The sequence below is a fragment of the Dunckerocampus dactyliophorus genome, chromosome 4 (genome assembly GCF_027744805.1).
Source record: "Dunckerocampus dactyliophorus isolate RoL2022-P2 chromosome 4, RoL_Ddac_1.1, whole genome shotgun sequence".
Classification (NCBI taxonomy): Eukaryota; Metazoa; Chordata; class Actinopteri; order Syngnathiformes; family Syngnathidae; genus Dunckerocampus; species Dunckerocampus dactyliophorus.
This window is the reverse complement of record NC_072822.1, coordinates 30642067-30661371: the sequence shown is the minus strand read 5'-3', so window position 1 is coordinate 30661371 and position 19305 is coordinate 30642067. Positions and strand designations below refer to the sequence as shown.

Here is a 19305-nt window from a genome sequence, read left to right as displayed (position 1 = left end):
GTAGATATATATATAACAGAGTTAAAAAATAACTGGAAAGATAGTGAAAAAGGACATAAAGCAAGCCAATATATTAAAAACAAATATTATGGTTACTTAGATATGTATACAGATGGATCAAAAAGCGAAGAAGGGAAGGTGGGGATTGGAATCTATGTACCATCAATGAACTGTAGCATCATTAAAAGATTACCTGACCAGCTCTCAGTTTATACAGCAGAAATGATGGCAATTATTATAGGCTTGCAATGGATAGAGGAAATAAAAGCAGATAGAGTGGTATGTTGTGTGGACTCTCTGGCAGCATTATATAGTATTAATAATATGGAATCAAGTCGAGAGGATTTATTATTAGAAATACATCAAAGCTATTCCAATTACACATGTTAACAATAGAAATAAGATTCTGCTGGGTGCCTGCACATGTAGGGGTGGAGGGGAATGAGGTGGCAGATAAAATGGCTAAAATGGGAATTAGAAGGAATGAAATTATAAATATACCTGCTGGTAAAGACGAAGTAAAGGCAATAATCAAAAAACAAATGATGGAGAAAAGGCAAAATAGGTGGGACGATGGTAGTAGCGGGAGAAAGTATTATAAAGTACAAAAATCTATCAGTGCACAAGGGGTGAAGAGAAAAAACAGAAAAGAGGAAATAGTGTTAACTAGGATGGGATTCAATCACACCAGGTTAAATGACAAGATGTTTTTGATGGGGAAATGTAAATCAAAAGTATGTATGGAATGCAAAAGTATAGAGAACGTAGAACACATATTACTACACTGCAAGAGATATAGGGAAGAACGTGTAACGTTAAGGAAAAGAATTAAGAAGATAGGAAGGGAATGGAGCATTGAGGGTATCTTAGGAACAGGTGGGGAGGGGGTAAGAGATATACAGAGGGCAGTGATAGAATATTTGAAGGACACAGGATGATATAATAGAATATAGATAATTAGTAGAATATTTTATTATAAGTATTATTATTAGGATTATTATTAGTAGTAGTATAAGTAGTCTCCTCATTATCTAAGTTAGCATAAAATAAGATACTGTATATGGCCCATGTTACATACTCTGGTACAGTAGGTGGCGGTATGCACCTTTTAAAGTCATGGTTGCAACCCGCCATGAAACTAAAAGAAGAAGAAGAAGAAGAAGGCGGGCTGACGCGATGTGGTTTTCTGGAGCTCCCGACAGAAATTTCAATGATAAAAACAGTTATAGATACACAACTTATATAGCAACGAAGAGCTCTAAGATTGGTATTTTGTAAATCCAACGAAACGGAATGTGAGTTTGGAGCGCTGTCTGAAGTGAAGATTGAAGACGTGATAGAAGATGAACCACTGCTATGCTAAGATGGCGACGTCCAGTCAAAGAGAAGGCGGAAGAGAATCAGCGCTGTCAACTCCCAGCAAATCATCAACGGAGAAAAAGCCCAAAAGTGCAGATAACGGTGAGCGAGTTCAAATTTCCAACAACCTCTTTTTGGAGGCTATCTTAAACCCTGAAAAGAGAGTTGATGAGAAGTTAAAGGACCATGCTGAGCGAGTTAAACAAAGAACTGCCATGATTGTTAGCTTGACGGAGGCACTGGCGTTCTGAGAGAACAAGGAATGTGCTACATAGTGATGGTAAACTCAATTCCTTTTACTGACTCGAGTTTCTAGGAGTCAATCACTAAAGTGAATCGAGTGCTATTTGTAGTGCCTTCATCCTCTTTTCTGTAGCCCTTCGCAATGTTCGAATTTTTAAGACCCGATTGGGGAAAATGCTCATCTTTGTAATAATTTAAAAATATTCGACTTTCTGTGAGACCGTGAATGCATCCTTTCTGACTTGTGACTTCTGACTGGTGATTGGATGAGCGCTAGGAAGGGAGCTACCCTAGCGACCAGTGCAAGAGTCCCTTGATAGACAGAATTACGACATGACGAGTCGAAAAAATACAGTCACGTGAGTCAATTGAGAGTGTTTGGTCCCGTCGTGTTTGGTGTTGTGAATTTCTGTTTAATGGGAATTCCACAAATACAAATTACAATGATTGCTTATGATTAAATTGTAGTTACCATGGCAACACTTTGTCCGACAAACAAAGACAAAAAAACCATGTCCTCCACATCTTCATGTCAATGTCCTCATTTACCCTAAGTTTCATTTAAAATGCTTCAAAACTGTAGAAGGAATTCGCAATGTTAGATGTGAAGTGCAATAATGAAAAATATATATATATATAAATCGTATTATACTGTTTATAATCTGGCCCAATTTTAGATTTATTTTGATCTGTATGGTCGGGGAACATCATTTCGTGCACTTAATCTAAACTGCAGTTAATTTATGGATATTACATTGAATACCTGAATATTCTTTATACCACTTTTTACATGCATTGTCGTACTGTGCACGCTTGAATTGGCCCCAACATCTCAGTTGTCGTAACTCTCTCTATCAAGGGACTCTAGCCAGTGCTTGCATGCCTGCTTTGATTGAGTCGTGACAGACACGTGTTTCCCCACCGCGTTAATAACCATCAATATATCTCCCCCAAACGAAACATCTCAGGAGAAAATTACAACAATTAAAATACTGCATGGACAGATGCCTTTGTCTTCTCTGCCAATGATGCTGGCTTACATGTACTTAATATATGGCTAGAAATTACAAAAAACGCTGGAAGACATTTTCAACACAAGCACTCAACACATTCTGAAAAATTTCATTTATTTCAAAGTAGATGTACATATGTAACAGTGGCCATCCCTGCAGTCCAGCCCTGCACACGACGGGCTCGAACGAGCGACCACATCTGATTGATGGGTTCCAAGCACGGGAGGCAATGTCGCCTCTGGTCCATTAATTTTCAATAGAACCTGTGCGACAGGGCGATCACTGCTTGCGAGTCTCTGTCCAGCTAAGCGACACGTGAAATCCGTGCATGTTAAATTTTATGCTTGTGCATGTCATCGTGCACACGCTGTGACGCAATCCCAGAAAGTTGAAAAATGTTAAACATCGCTTTCACCCAAACGAGGACCAATAAGCGTGACTTTCATTGATTGACCCATGAGCGGACACAATGTTTTTTAGTATGCTCTAGCACGTAAACATGGAGGGAAAAATAATACTTGACTTGTCAGATTTCCAAGCTATGGTGGTGGGCTACATGGGACTGCCACCAGTGTGTCGTGTTGCTGCTGCATTTTTTTTAATCATGGCACATAATTTTTTATGATTTACTAACTTATTTATCTAACGTTTTTCAACAATCGACGGAAGACGAACCGCAAACATCGCAAAACTGTTAAATTAATAGCAAAGTTGCTGGGAGCACTTAAAGTCCATCCATCCATTTTCTTCCGCTTATCCGGGTTGTGGGGGAAGCAGTCTTAGTAAGGAAGCCCAGACTTCCTGGTCACCGGCCACCTCTTCCAGTTCCACCAGGAGGACACCAGGGTGTTCCCTGGCCAGCTGTGAGACATAATCCCCCCAGCGTGTCCTAGGTCTGCCCCAGGGCCTTTCTCTTTCTGAACACCTCACCTGTCAGGCGTCCAGGAGGCATCCGTACTCGATGCCCGAGCCACCTCAACTGGCTCTTCTCGATGTGAAGGAGCAGGGGCTCTACTCTGAGCCCCTCCCAGATGACTGAGCCTCTCACTCTCAGGGTGAGTCCAGCCATCCTAAAAAAAGGAAACTCATTTCATCGGCTTGTATCCGCCATCTCATTCTTTCGGTCACGACCCAAAGCTCATGACCATAGTTGACGGTGGGAACATGGATTGAATGAGTTAAATGCAATACAAAATCAAGATGAACAGAGCGTGGTATAGCTTGCCATGATTACTTATAGGGGTGTAACGATTCATTGATACATTGGTGCATCGATTTATATTCCTATGATCCAACTACATTGATCGGTGTCCAGCAAAGTTTCAATTCAAGACAAGATATATCGATCTAACTTTGTTTAAAAGGTAATCCATCGATTTAATCGATACTAAGAAATGAAGCATTCGATTTAAGCACGGCAGGCTTTATGGATGTTTTTTTAAGCACTTTTAATGATAAAGACGTTAAATAGTTTGATTATTCATTATTAAGTTGATTATTCATGCCTGTAGAGTGGGGCGCACGAATGACGTCATGTAAAGGCGACTGTTGTGGTTACCAAGGTTACAGTGTGGTTAGCACATTGAATAAACGGAGCCGACACATCCTCTCCAAAGAACACAAGTTCGTGAGCTTTTGTCCTGTAAAGAGTGACTCTAGATGCCCTACACCTCGGACGCTACACTCGATTCAGTATGCCTGTGATGTCATCGCCACACTTTATACTGGATTTATACTTTATATTTATAGTGTTGGTCCACATAAAGTCACATAGAAAGTTAAGGCCAACTTTTCAGGACAAGATAAACGGTACGTAGGATAGGACATCTGCAGGTGAAATTTGGTTTAAATCTGATGGTGCGAAATATGTTAATTTTGCCCCGGAATTACTGTGCACATGCAATTTGTAGTCTGGTGTGTGTAGTGAGGCCTCCATGAAATGAGACTTGATTTTCTTCCCTGGATTTATCGATTATCAAAAAAGTGTAAACGGCTACTCTGTTGACTTTTAAAGCAGTTATTATATATTTTACAGTACGGCTTTACTTGCCAAAGGTCTGTGGGTCGATCACAGCTTTTGTCTTGACTCAAGCTTAAAGCAATGGGAAACAAAGGCACTATTTTCCGGTACGAAATTAGCTTTAACTTTTTTAATACTTGGTAGAGAAGTGAATGAGGTATCAAATCAAAGTTCAAGTCATGTAGATCATTAATCACAGACTTGATTCAACTTGTTAATTCAACCTGAAGTGTTGGTTGCACTTATCAAGTAAAATGTGAATGCATTTGCCATTAATTGTTGTTTACTTGTTTGTTTTATATCCGTAATTAATTTATGGTGCATGATTCCCTTACTAAAAGCAACGTGAAAGGGAACTTCACCTGCACTGTCCAGTATCCAGGTATTTATTTTACAGTCAGACTGGTTGAATTTTTGGCTAAAAAGTTACAGAAGCAATTTGAAGTTTCTCATTTGTTTCGGATCATATTGTTCTAAATTAACCAATCTCATCCTTGAATTGTACCGGCAACCACCAATCGTGATACAAATTGAATCGTTTTTTTTTTGTCTGTGTCTTTGTTTCATAATGTAAGATTAATGTGTACATCAACAAACATCCATCCATCCATCCATCCATCCATCCATCCATTCATCCATTCATCCATTCATCCATTCATCAATCTCCTCCGCTTATCCGGGTCCGGGTTGTGGGGGAAGCAGTCTCAGTAAGGAAACCCAGACTTTCCGGTCCCCTGTCACCTCTCCAGTTCCACCCGGAGGACACGAAGGAGTTCCCAGGCCAGCTGTAAGACATTATCCCCCCCGGTGTGTCCTAGTTCTGCCTTCTCCCGACGGGGCCTGCCCGGAACACCTCACCAGGGAGGCGTCCAGGAGGCGTCCGGATTCGATGCCCAAACCACCTCAACTGGCTCCTCTTGATGTGAAGGAGCAGCGGCTCTACTCTGAGCCCTCCCGGATGACTGAGCTCCTCACCTTATCTCTTAGGGTGAGTCCGGTCACCCTACGGAGGAAACTCATTTCAGACGCTTGTATCTGCGATCTCATTCTTTCGGTCACGACCCAAAGGTCATGAATAGTTGAAGGTGAGAACATAAATTGACCGGTAAATGGAGAGAGTTGCCTTCCGGCTCAGCTCTCTCGTCACCACTATGGTCCAGTACAGCGACCGCATTGCTGCAGACGCCGCGCTGATCTGCCTGTTAACCTCACGCTCAAACGTTCGCTAATTCGTGAACAAGTCACCAAGATACTTGAACTCCTCCACCTGGGGCAGGACCTCATTCCCAACCCGGAGGGTGCATTCCACCCTTTTCCGGCTGAGAACCATGGCCTCGGATTTGTTTGCCCGGGTGACCTGGTCTTCGGCGGCCAAATCTGGTCCTAGGGACATGAAATCAACAAACATTAAACGTAGAATTGTATCAAATCGTTCTGTTTTTAAAATATAAAGTTTTTGAATCGTATCGTGACTTGTGTATACATTCTAATCAAATGGCTAGAGATTTACATCCCATAGTAAACAGTGCCCCATCATTCTCACAAATAACTAAATTAATGTTCATGAAACACTACAAACACATAAAGGTGTGCAACGAGTTCCAGGAGAAACATCTCAAGAATCATGTCTGAACTAGGTGTGTTTGTGTCCTGCAGATGTCCAGCAGTTCATTGGTTGTCAAGAATGTCCTACTGAGGGCGTTAGCTTCACTATAAAGCAGGAACATCAAGAGCACCCCAGCATTAAAGAGGAAGAGGACGAACTCTGGACCACTCAGAAGACAGAGTGTCTTCACACGCTGGGGGAAGTTGAGCTCACCAAGTTGCCACTGACTGGTGTCTCTGTGAAGACTGAAGACCATGAAGACAAATCACCCGAGTCCTTACAACTTCAGCACAGTCCAAATGAGGAGGACAGAGGGGCGGAGCCTGCAAGCAGCAGCTCACCGCAATGCATAAAAGCAGAAGTTGATGGAGACCACTGGGAAGGTGATACTCACACTGACAACAAACACTCTGAATGCTCTAAAAATAAGACCGGGAAGAAACGTTCCACCTGTTCAGTTTGTGCTAAAAGCTTTTCTACTAAGAGTAATTTGAATCGTCACATGAGAAAACACATCGGCGAAAAACCTTTTAGTTGCTCAGTTTGTGGTCAAAGATTCTCTAAAAATCGAATCCTGGTATCACATAGGAAAAAACACACAGGAGAAAAACCTTTCAGTTGCTCAGTTTGTGGTCGAAACTTTTCTCATAAGTCTACTCTGGTATTACACATGAGAACACACACAGGAGAAAAACCTTTTGGTTGCTCCGTTTGTGCTCAAAGATTCTCTCAAAAACGTTGTTTGGTAGTACACATGAGAAAGCACACAGGAGAAAAGCCTTTTGGTTGCTCTGTTTGTGGTCAAAGATTCTCTCAAAAGCGTTGTCTGGTATTACACATGAGAAGGCACTCAGGAGAAAAACCTTTTGGTTGCTCTTTGTGTGGTCAAAAGTTCTCTGAAAAGCGATCTTTGGTAATGCACATGAGAAGGCATACTGGAAAAAAGCCTTTTGATTGCTCTGTTTGTGGTCAAAGATTCTTTCAAAAACCTTCTCTTGTATTACACATGAGAACCCACACAGGAGAAAAACCTTTTGGTTGCTCTGTTTGTGGTCAAAGATTTTCTGACAAGGCAAATGTAGTATCACACATGAGGACACACACAGGAGAAAAACCTTTTGGTTGTTCTGTTTGCGGTCAAAGATTCTCACAAAATGGAACTCTGGTTTCACACATGAGAACGCACACAGGAGAAAAACCTTTCGGCTGCTCAGTTTGTGGTCACCTTTTCACTCAAAAGTCTACGCTAGTGTTACACATGAGAACGCACACAGGAGAAAAACCTTTTGATTGCTCTTTTTGCGGTCAAAGATTCTCTCAGAAGGGGTGTCAGGTAGTACACATGAGAACACACACAGGAGAAAAACCTTTTGGTTGCGCTGTTTGTGGCCAAAGATTCTCTCAAAAACGCTGTCTGGTAGTACATATGAGAACGCACACAGGAAAATAAACATTTGGTTGCTATGTTTGTGGGCAAAGATTCTCTCAAAAGCGTGGTTTGGTAATGCATATGAGAATGCACACAGGAGAAAAACCTCTTAGCTGCTCAGTTTGTGGAAAGCCTCATTCTAGTAAGAGAAGTCTGAGCGTACACATGCGGACACACAACAGAGAACATGAAATAAAGTGATTGTTATGGAAGTGCTATGTCACTCATGAGAAGTCACAGCGAAAGTGTTGAGATGATGTGTATGATACCAGACTTTTTTTGCTCAGATTTTGTTCTCATCTGTCTTCTTTTGGACATTATAAGGGTCCATCAGTGGTCAAGAATTTGTGATTGTATTGTGACAGCGTGTTATAGTAGTGTTGTACATACAGACAGACTTTAAGTTACAAGGTCTCCTCCAACTTAACAACACTTACATCTGCTTTAATACAGAGATAGGAACTACCCTGTGAAGATAACATGAGATTATGGAGAAAATTACGATGTTATGTCTTTAGGGCGACCAGTCCAGGGTGTACCCTGCCTCTCGCCCGAAGTCAGCTGGGATAGGCTCTAGCATACCCCGTGACCCTAATTAGGATAAGCGGCATAGAAAATGGATGGATGGATGTCCTTTTTAAGGACAAAGAGGCTATTTTTATTATATTCCTTTTATAAATATTTTTACTATTGTGTCCTAAAATATACTTTCTAAAAGTTCAGTAGCGAAGTCCAGTAGATACAACAATTAAATAAATGTAAATAAGGTACTATGTTAAAAGGCACCTGTATGTGTGATATCATGACTTGGTACTCGTGTTAGTAGGGTTGTATTGTCAAACGCAGGGGTCAGCAACGTTTTTTCTTGCGAAAGCTACTTTTAGAAAATGAAAATGGCCACGAGCTACTCATTTTTGTAGAAATGATTTTCATACTTTATTTCAACCCAAACAGAGCAAATATGCTTGTTTTACCAAAACATTCACAAAATGCTCACATTTTATGTTTCAGAATACTTTTCTCTCTAGTGTTCTCACATTATTAACTGAACACCTGAATGAAAAGCAGGCTTGCGGGCACCTCATGTGGTCGTGGGGGGGGCTACCTTGGTGACCCCTGGTCTAACGCAACATGCTTGTCATGCATGACTGTATATGGCTAGCCATGGATATGTGTTGAAGTAATGTCATACCAGTGTGACAACATTCTAATTAGCCTAACCAAAATACCAAAAGGTCACACTGTAATGTGGTTGGCTTCAAATGGTAGAAGAAAAAGTAACGTTAAGCCCAATATAGATTTATTTTTGGTTTTGCCTCATTCGGATTGTATTGTTCAATGTATTTTGGATTGCAAAATAAAATTAACAGTATAAAATAGTTTTTCTGTCCTGCTTAATTTTACAGAATAAAAACTATATTTATTTAACAGACCTGTGTCTGTTAAATCAGTATAAATTCATATGTGTTGCATATATGTGTGTGTGTGTGTGTGTGTGTGTGTGTGTGTGTGTGTGGTCAACAGAAACAAACAATTTTGTTCTTGCTTCTATTTTTCATGAGCTGAGCTGAAAGACTTTAGACAGTTAATTAATTTGTGACACAAAAGGCCTCTCTCAAATATTGTTCACAAATCTGTGTTAGTGAGCATTCATAAGTCCTCCACCTCAGGTGACGCTGATATTCCACAGGCGTGCCTTGGACTGCCCATAAATAGTGGCAGTGATGTGTGGTCATCATGACAAGTCAGGCTCCTTCTGTATGATTCCAAGCGTTTTTAACATTTACGGAAGTAAAAATTGCTGAATTTGCACTTTTCCTGCTGAAATACAGGGAAGAGACTGAAGTTGAGGCCAGCGTTAGCGTAGCTTTACGGCGTAGCACGCAAGCTCCTGTTAATGTTATGCATTACCTCAAATGACTAAAGTATCAAAAGTATTGATATTCTCATTTTCTCAGCTCAAGTAGAGCTTTCAAAGTTAATGCGTTGATAAGGAGTTAGCGGAGATACCCTTTAAAAGACACTTTTTTACGGTAGTTTGAGAAAATACAGCAGTGTTGCAGTTCATGTTGAGCCACAAGCGGGACCAAATATTGAGCAGAAATGGACGAAGAAAAGGGTATTTTGAATGGTAAGTTGAGCTTCTAAGCCCTGGCAGATGGCAGAAGTTATTTGTATCTACTGTCCTGTGTGCTGAATTGTCACCGGAGTATGTCGAGTCTCAAATGCAACTTGTTGGACAAAGATGGAGAAACTGAAGAATCTAGAGAATGTGCTGGTCTGTGGGACAAAACTTTCTTAAGATCCTCAAAATAAGGCAATAAGGCACTTTCTTTTGGTCTCTGTAGTCCGTAATTTCTGAAGTTAGTTATTTATTTGTTTGATAGACCAAGTAAGTCTGCACTTCTTCAGATGTCCAAATGGACAAGAGACAGAGGTTTCCCACTGGTGTCCATGTTTTCTTAGCGTTTTCCATTGTTAGCGTTTGTAATGCAATGTAGTAAAGATGAAGGTAATTGCCAAACTCTTTTCTTAGGTAAACCTGCCCACCTCATTATGCATTAACGGTTCGCCCACTCGGCTCAGCAAGCTTTTGGAGTCGAGTGTTGAATCAAAAAAGATAGCTTCAGTTTGAACCAACTGTGGAACCATGACAATGGAAAACCAAAGCTCTGAGAACCAGCTCCAAACCAGGCACAGTAGAAAAGCGGTAAGAGTCACAGAGTCTGTCACTCTTGAAGAACTTTATTCTGACCTGAACCCATCAACAGCAGTGCAATTCCAACACCATATATGTATCTTTAACTCACAAACACGTCTCTCTTCAGATCGTCCTGGGAACGACACGTCCTCATTGTCACTAGACAGCGAGGTGCATTCACTGCCACTGTGCCAATACGTACAAATATATATAATTGTAATTGTGTCCTGTCCTTTATCTTTCTGTTCATAAAGTACAGCAAAAATGAGCGTATTTCACACGTAGGAACAATTGCTGATTAATCATGATGAATAATTTTAAAATTTTGATTAATTTGATAAAAATGTTGAATCATTTGACAGCCCTAATATATGTACATATGTGTGTGTGTGTGTGTGTTTGTGTATGTATATATTTATTGGGGATACTCCGATCGATCGCCACCGATCAGTATTGGCCCATTTCCGTGAAAAATGGCGTGATCGGCATCGGCTATCACTATTGCATTGCAGTGATCCTTTTGTGCAGTGTAGTGTCTTTCTGTAACTAACGTCTTGGGCAGCGTCGTCCTCCCACTTTCCTTCAAAACAAAGACATGCCACAAAGCACGTTAAAAAGCTATACGGCATTTGAATAACAAACTCCTGACGGAGTATTCTGAGTTTTCGAGGCTCACCTTCTGATCATCAGACAAATGGCAGCTATGTACGTGTGTGACAGTCAGAAGGCTAAGCTAATAACCTGAAAAATAATTGAATTCATCGGGCAAGATGAGCAGCCTTGCTCAGCGGTGGAACACACCGTGCTCTCTCACTTACCAGGAAGTCCTGCTAGAGCTCACCAATGTGCTGTCATAAGTGTCACAGGTGATGTACTGTATGTTCTTTCCAAAAGGTTAAGGTGATTTTATGGTTCCTTTTTTTTAATGAAAAGAAGTAGAAGAAGAAGAAACTGGTGACGACCAAGATGTCCAGCAATGCAACAGCGGAGGAAAAGTGACTGAATTAAAACAGTAGTATATTCATGGCTTAGGTTGGGCCGCACTGGTTTAAGAGCAACACTGTATTTAGTAGGTAAAGCAGCAACAGACATGTGAGGTGTGTGGGGCGTAACAGAGAATGTGCAGCATGTGTTGATGGAGTGCAGGAAATATACCACAGAAGAATGTGTTGAGGGACAAATTGTATAAGATCGATAGGGGCTGGAATTTAGAGGGCATCTTGGGGAAGGGTAACATCACTAGAGGTACTGTACTGGTAGCCAGGCAACCCTTTGTATGTGTGTAACCTAAGTATTCACGCTAAGGATATACACTTCGATACAGTAGGTGGCGGTATGCACCAGAACGTTGGTTGCGACCCGCCATAAAGAAGAAGAAGGTGTGCTTAGCAGCTGTGCCTTACTGGAGCTCCCAACATAAGATTCAACGATTATACAACATATCAGCAGTTTTATAGATACACAGCACCTAACTCTAAGATTGGTGTTTTGTAAAGCCTACGAAACGGAAGTTAAGTTTGGAGTGCTATCTGAAGTGAAGACTGAAGGCTGTGATAGAAGATGGACCACTGTTATGCTAAGATGGCGACGTCCGGTCAAAGAGAAAGTGCAAGAGAATCAGCGCCAACTCCCGGCAAATCATCAACAGAGAAACAGCCCAGAGGTGCAGATAACGGTGAGTGAGTTGAAGTTTCCAACAACGTTTTTGGAGGCTATCTTAAACCCCGAAAATAGAGTTGATAAGAAGTTAATCGGCCTCGCTGAGCAAGTTAAAGAACTGCCACGATTGCTAGCTTGACGAAGGCACTGAAGTTCAGAGAGAACAAAGAATGTGAAATAGTGACGGTAAACCCCTTTCATTTTACTGACTCGAGTTTTTATGAGCCACTCGCTAAAGTGATTAAAGTACTACTAGTACTAGCATTCAATTTACATGCGCACAAAAATATCCGTTAAAAAGAGTAACACATTTGCATCATAAAAATGACCTCGTAACGGATCTCCGACCAGAACTGGACTTGCGGGACCGTTGATGAAGTACACTGCTGATGACGTTATACAACTTCATGTCAAAAAATCCGAACTATCTACTATAAGTACAACTTGAAGCCTTTCAAACTCATGGATCGGAGCTTCCGGGCAAGATAAAAGGTATATAGGATATTCATACACTTTAATATCTATCTGCAGACAAAATTTAATTAAAATCTGATTGTGTGAATTTTTTTTTGACACGGAATTACTACATGTTGCGTTTGCATTGTCCTATTTTCAGCATGGATGCCTTGACTGTAAATATAAAAGCAAATAAAATATGGATACTATACATGTCCAACCATCCATCCATCCTTCATAATAACAAAATCATGCTATAAAACATTGATTTTCTCAAATATGGAGTGGATGTTGGTGGATTTTTGTACATTGGTAGGTGTGTTTCTTGTGGTCAGTGGGGTGAAAACTAATACACAGCTTGCTGCTGGACTGCAGTGCTAGGCCAACATGAAATATGACACTAAATTTTCTTCCCTGGACTTTTTGATGATCAAAACAATGTAAATGGTTACTCTGTTGACTTTTAAAACAGATTTTCACAGCCTAAGTTATTATATATTTTGTAGTACGGTTTTACTTGCTAAAGGTCTGTGGGTCGATCACAGCTTTTGTCTTGACTCAATGTTAAAGCAATGGGGAACAAAGGCGCTATTTTCCGGTATAAAATCTGCTCTAACTTGTTTCATAATTGGGGTAGAGAAGTGAATGAGGTATCAAATCAAAGTTCAGGCCATGTTTTATCAGAATTAACGACAGACTTGACAAATTTCAAAATTTTATAACATTGCTAGACGGACATACAGTGTATATACACACTACACAAACACCTCATGAGATGGTTGGAGTTGCAGTGATACCTTTGGATGTGTCAGATCTGCCCCTTGACCAAGTGCATGCAAATGGACCAAACTTAAAGCAGGTTCCTCCAAAGGAGGCTGTGTCCACATTATTATCCTACCAAGTCAACAAATTTTATTCATAAAACGATGTTATAATGGCCAAATACAATCAAAAGTATTTTGTTCAGCCTTACCTGTGAAAGGTAATCACATGAGATCTTGTTGGACTGTAAACAGGTTGGTACAATTCCATGCAGAACATGAATTGGGCATCTTCCCCGTTCTCTCTTGCCACATCCAACATGGCGGTGATGTCGACATATGATTCAGTGTTCAATGCTGCGTCTACGTCACCCCAACCTCGCACATGCGCAACAAGTTCACCTACCCGACTCACTAAACTCGTGGACTCACTTGTCGGTCCCCTCATACCGGCATTGGCGAGTGAGTCTAGGTTTGCATGCCCGGGTTCTCTGAGTGCTGGGCTTAGCTTTGCTTTAGCAAGCGAGCAGCTTGGACAGGAACAGGAAGTGGAAAGGAGAGTTGATTTGAGGCAAGGAGCGGATCTGTTGCTTTTTCCACGGGGTTAATACATTTATACAAATGTAGTTGGAGTAGCAGTTGCACAGTTAATGCCACCTTACCTGCTTTCCTTTTGAATTTAGCCTGCAGCAGCAGGGTAAGTGAACACGTTAGCAGACACGAGTACCTGTGTGTCCCAGTTCAGTCAATACTCGACCACCTCTAATGACAAAGAGAAATGAAGAAACTAGTAAGAGCAAAATAGAGAGAATAGTGATTTGAAAGAAGCGATGTGGAGGCTCATATACATCTCATATACGTCTCATATATGTCTCATATACATCTCATATATGTCTCATATACGTCTCATATACATCTCATATACGTCTCATATACATATCATACACATCTCATACGTCTCATATACATATCATATACATCTCATATACGTATCATATACATCTCATATATGTATCATATACGTCTCATATACATCTCATATACATCTCATATACATATCATACACATCTCATACGTCTCATATACATATCATATACATCTCATATACGTATCATATACATCTCATATATGTATCATATACGTCTCATATACATCCTCATATACATATCATATACATATTATATATGTCTCATATACATATCATATACATCTCATATACGTCTTATATACATCTCATATACATACCATATACATATCATACACATCTCATACGTCTCATATACGCCTCATATACATCTCATATACATCTCATATCATATACATCTCATATACACCTTAAAATGAAATCACATCATGTGATTGTCATATGATGTCATAACAAGACTGTTATCCTTCAATATTTCCTGTAGACCAGAAGCCACCAGCCTGTCATCACACCTACCAGCTTAATTATACCTTGTATGATATGTTAAGTTCAAACAGGCATGGACAAGCAGCAACTTGGTGTTTGTGCACTTATTTGCGCTGTCAGTTGAAATCTTCTATTTCTGAATAAAGAGGCGGAAATTAAAAATGTGTTTTTTAAAATATCCAATTTGATTAATTGAAAAAATAATCAACCGATTAATCGGTTATTAAAATAATCGTTAGTTGCAGCCCTAATTATTGTTTTTAAAATTATAACTATCAAAGGACAGCTGGACAGCCCTCACATAAATAAAAAAAAAGAAAAGTAGACAAGAGAAAAAAAACAGTGAACTTTATTATTATTTTTATTATCATTATTAGATATTATTATAAGAGTGGTTTATTTGGTCTCAAAAAATGTTGACAATAATATCCTTGAGCATCAATTTGTTGGACAATAAACATTTCAAAATGCACTTGCATTGTTTTGTGAGTTGTTTAAGGAAAGAAGTTTGTCCAGTCATATTTTTTCACTCTGCTTTTCTTAAAATGAATGTTAAATTCTTCCGTCCTTTTTGTGCATCGAACTTCACCGACATCAGCGAGCATTCTGAAACCCTCGGTGACATTGGCATGAGACAGACATCATTTATTTTTGGACATCCCTGATTCTGACTGCTTAGACCAGTGATTCTCAATTATTTTCTGTCATGGCCCTGCTGGGGGACAAAAATGCTTCCCTTCCATTAGAAATACTGTTGAGAAACTGATAATACGTATTGATTCTTCTGTACTGTACAGACTGACCTCGAAACCGAAACCAGGAAAATATAAGCGTATTCAAGAGTCAAATTGCATGCTGAGTACGGCAAATTCATACATGTTGGCACGTCTGCATTAATATTGAAAGTCCTCCCTGCCTCTCTGACAGTTTACAGGTGGGGGCACATTTTGAGAGGCAATGACTTAGAGCAGGGGTGCTCACACTTGTCCCAAAGATCTACCTACTACTATAAATATAGAAAGTATATATATTTAATATATTTATCAACAAAATATGAGTAGGTATTTATGTACGTTATACATGTAGATCAGGAGTGCATGCACTTTCTCAGCATGCTAGTACAAATCAAAATGATCTACCTCTTTCCATATGGAAATAAATATAATTCCACATAACTCCTAAATAGCTGTGTACATAACCTGAGTACTGGTAATATGTCAGTCAAATTAGCTATGTAACGTTCATTAGGCAATGTTAGTCCCGATTCCCATCGATTCTCGAGACTCTATGGCCAACCTTAGGGTTAGATTTGTCATATCGGAATGTACATCGAATGATTCTAGCTCCACTTGTGTCAGTCTAAGCCAAGTCATGTGATCCATCATTCGGGCAAAGCACAAAATGTCCACAAAACACTACACACAAATACAGTAGAAGTGTCTCAAGGATCATATCTGAGCTCAAGTGTGTTTGTGTTTTGTCCTGCAGATGTCCAGCAATTAATTGGTTGTCAAGAAGGACGTCCTGCTCAGCTGCAGGGCTTTACCTCCACTTTAAAGCAGGAGGATCGAAATCTCCCCAACATTAAAGAGGAGGAGGAGGAATTCCGGATCACTCAGGAGGGAGAGTGTCTTCTTGAGCCGGGGGAGGATGATCTCGCCAAGTTGCCACTGACTGTTGTCTCTGTGAAGACAGAAGACCATGAAGACAAAACACCTGAGCCCTCACATTGGTTGTGTCCTTCAGATGTCCAGCAGATGATTGGTCATCAAGAAGAGTGTCCCCCTCTACCGCAGGGGCAGAGCTTCGCTTTGAAGCAGGAGGAGCCGCAGCCCGCCCACGTGAAAGAAGAAGAGGAGGAACTCTGGATCACCGAGGAGGGAGAGTGTCTTCTCGGGCCGGGGGAGGCTGATCTCACCAAGTTGCCACTGACTGTTGTCTCTGTGAAGACGGAAGACCATGAAGACAAACCATCTGAGCACATACAGCTTCATCACAGTCCATGTGAAAAGAACAGCGGGGCGGAGCCTCCAAGCAGCAGCTCACCACAACACATAAAAGCAGAAGCTGATGTAGACCACTGGGAAGGTGATATGAGGACTCACACTGAAAACAAACACTCTGAATGCTCGAAAAATAAGACAGTGAGTAAACATTCCACCTGTTCAGTTTGTGCTAAAAGCTTTTCTAATAAGAGTAATTTGACTCGACACATGAGAACACACACAGGAGAAAAACCTTTTAGTTGCTCAGTTTGTAGTCAAAGTTTCTCTGATAATCGAATCCTGGCAACACACATGAGAACGCACACGGGAGAAAAACCTTTTGGTTGCTCAGTTTGTGGTCGAGGTTTCTGTCAAAGGTCTAATATGGTATTACACATGAGAACGCACACGGGAGAAAAGCCTTTTGGTTGCTCTGTTTGTGGTCAAAGATACTCTCAAAAGCGGTCTTTGGTAATGCACATGAGAACGCACACAGGAGAAAAACCTTTTGCTTGCTCTGTTTGTGGTCAAAGATTCTCTGAAAACCGTTCTTTGGTATTGCACATGAGAACGCATCCAGGAGAAAACCCTTTTGGTTGCTCTTTTTGTGGTCAAAGATTCTCTCAAAAGGGTTGTCTGGTATTACACATGAGAGCGCACACAGGCGAAAAACCTTTTGCTTGCTCTGTTTGTGGTCAAAGATTCTCTCACAAAGCAAATATAGTATCACACTTGAGGATACACACAGGAGAAAAACCTTTTGTTTGTTCTGCTTGTGGTCAAAGATTCTCACAAAACGGAAATCTGGCTTTACACATGAGAACACACACAGGTAGGCCTGTCACAGTAACACATTTTACTGGTCGATAATTGTGCTACAAAACATCTGAACCACTAGATGGTACTCAAGTATACTTGTAGTGTACCCGTGTGAGGTTTTAAATGCAAAACATTTAACAAACAAACATTACAAGACTAGTCTGTGAAGCAAAAATGAGATTATGGAGACAATGACTGTCGTTTTTAGAGACAAAGAGGCTATATTTATTATATTTCTTTGTAAATATTTGTACTATTGTCTCCTAAAAAATATACTTTTAAAGTTAAGTAGTGAAATCCAGTTGATGCAAAAACTAGATAACAATCTCATGTAATAATGCGTTAATTGAATTAGATGGTAAAAGGGACCTGTATATGGAATGTGTGGTGTGATGACTGAGTACTGGTGTTAGTAGGGTTCTATTGTATTCTATAATGCGGCATACATGCCATGCATGACTGTATATGGACACTGTATACATGCGATGTGAGTCTAATTAGACCAACCAAAATAACATAAGTAGGGCCCTGTGAACATCCAATAGTTGACGTCTTGTATCCCCTCTCGCACCGTCCAACAACATGTGCATCATGTGCACAAGACCAAGAGGACGGACACACGACTTGGCGGTATTAGACACAAACGAGAGCAAACGGCTAGAGCCAGCGAAATAATTTAGTATCTGTTCGTATACTCATACATTTCATTTTAGAACAACTGATGTACCCTCCGTCGGCATTAAAATCACCTACGAGCATCACATTGTCAGTTTTCCATTTATGTCTGACATAGTCGACGACACGTTTTAAGCCGTTAATTTCTTTATCGGAATCCGTAGGTTTTGTGTGTATGGGTACAACGACGAGATCCGGCAACGATTTAGAATCCAATTTAAATTTGACCATGTAACCGACCATGACCGAGCAAACATGTCGCATTTTTGAGTCGCTATGTCATCGTACTGATGAACGTCTACCACGCTCACCGTTTCGCGTTTTTACAAGAATAAATACTGTTCTTTGTATCGACCTCGACGCAATCGAGTGCTTGTTTCGCACGCGTTATCTTCACCCAACGCGTCTAATAGCGTACGCACAGATACGCCGCTGGCGTCAACAACTTCTAGAATCACGGCGATATCATATCATTTGATAATTTTGAGTAATGTCATAAACACTTGTTGATTCTTAACTTTTCTGCGACCGAATCTTTGAATGTTAAACGAAGCTATTTTAATCATTTAAAAAAAAAATTTGGACATACGACTCGCGGTCTCCCGAGATAAATTTTAATTTTTTACGACGTTGTCGACGACAAGAGATAAAATATTTTTTTGTCGGTCGATGACAAACGTCATTGACGTTTGGTGTACATTATTGGCGATGTCGACGACATTTTTCGACGATGACGACAGTATTTTTTTGTCCAAAGGTGTCCGAGTCGTATGCCTGACGTGGTAGACATATGAGTCACGACTTCCAGGGATAAAATATTTTTGTTTGACGATTGTCCGTGTCGACGACGACCATCGATGTCGATGATGAACATCGATTCAAATATTTTTTGTTTGACAGTGTCCGAGACATACTGTATGCCTGATAGACATACAGCTCGGAGGTTCTCAGGATGAAAAATAATTTTTCGTAGACGTTGACAATTTATGACGACGACATTTGTCGTTGTTGACGACAATTTATGACGCCAAAAATATTTTTTTGTCCGACGATGTCTGAGTCATATTTTTGCCAATTTGTGTCAACAACCGTCGACGACCAATGTCGCTAAAAATATTTTTTGTCCGAGTCGTAAGTCCGACGACTAACATCTTTTTCGACAAAAAAA

The 19305-nt window shown here is 40.3% G+C and overlaps 1 protein-coding gene and 1 pseudogene across 6 annotated transcripts; one reads left to right on the top strand and one right to left on the bottom strand.

Annotated features, from left to right (window-relative positions):
• The first annotated feature begins 1158 nt into the window (after window positions 1–1158).
• On the top strand, window positions 1159–17518 carry LOC129179211 (gastrula zinc finger protein XlCGF57.1-like). Of its 6 annotated transcripts, none has more exons than XM_054772143.1 (3): window positions 1159–1461; window positions 6292–6624; window positions 16147–17518. In XM_054772143.1, exons 1-3 carry the CDS (start codon window positions 1344–1346, stop codon window positions 17511–17513), a joined length of 1818 nt encoding a protein of 605 aa, XP_054628118.1. In that variant the 5' UTR covers window positions 1159–1343; the 3' UTR covers window positions 17514–17518. The 6 variants fall into 6 exon arrangements, with proteins under 6 accessions (XP_054628118.1, XP_054628122.1, XP_054628123.1 ...); XM_054772147.1 differs by lacking the exon at window positions 16147–17518 and adding an exon at window positions 11338–11578; XM_054772148.1 differs by lacking the exon at window positions 16147–17518 and adding an exon at window positions 10207–10481.
• A 601-nt stretch (window positions 17519–18119) lies between these two features.
• LOC129179441 (deoxyribonuclease-1-like) lies at window positions 18120–18703 on the bottom strand (annotated as a pseudogene).
• Window positions 18704–19305: the final 602 nt, after the last annotated feature.

Excerpts from the sequence above, each read along its gene's own strand:
- LOC129179211 (XM_054772143.1), top strand. The coding sequence starts at position 1,344 with ATGAACCACTGCTATGCTAAGATGGCGACGTCCAGTCAAAGAGAAGGC. Across the intron at positions 1,462-6,291 it reads GCCCAAAAGTGCAGATAACG|ATGTCCAGCAGTTCATTGGT; the intron begins GTGAGCGAGTTC and ends TGTGTCCTGCAG. Across the intron at positions 6,625-16,146 it reads TGATGGAGACCACTGGGAAG|ATGTCCAGCAATTAATTGGT; the intron begins GTGATACTCACA and ends TTTGTCCTGCAG.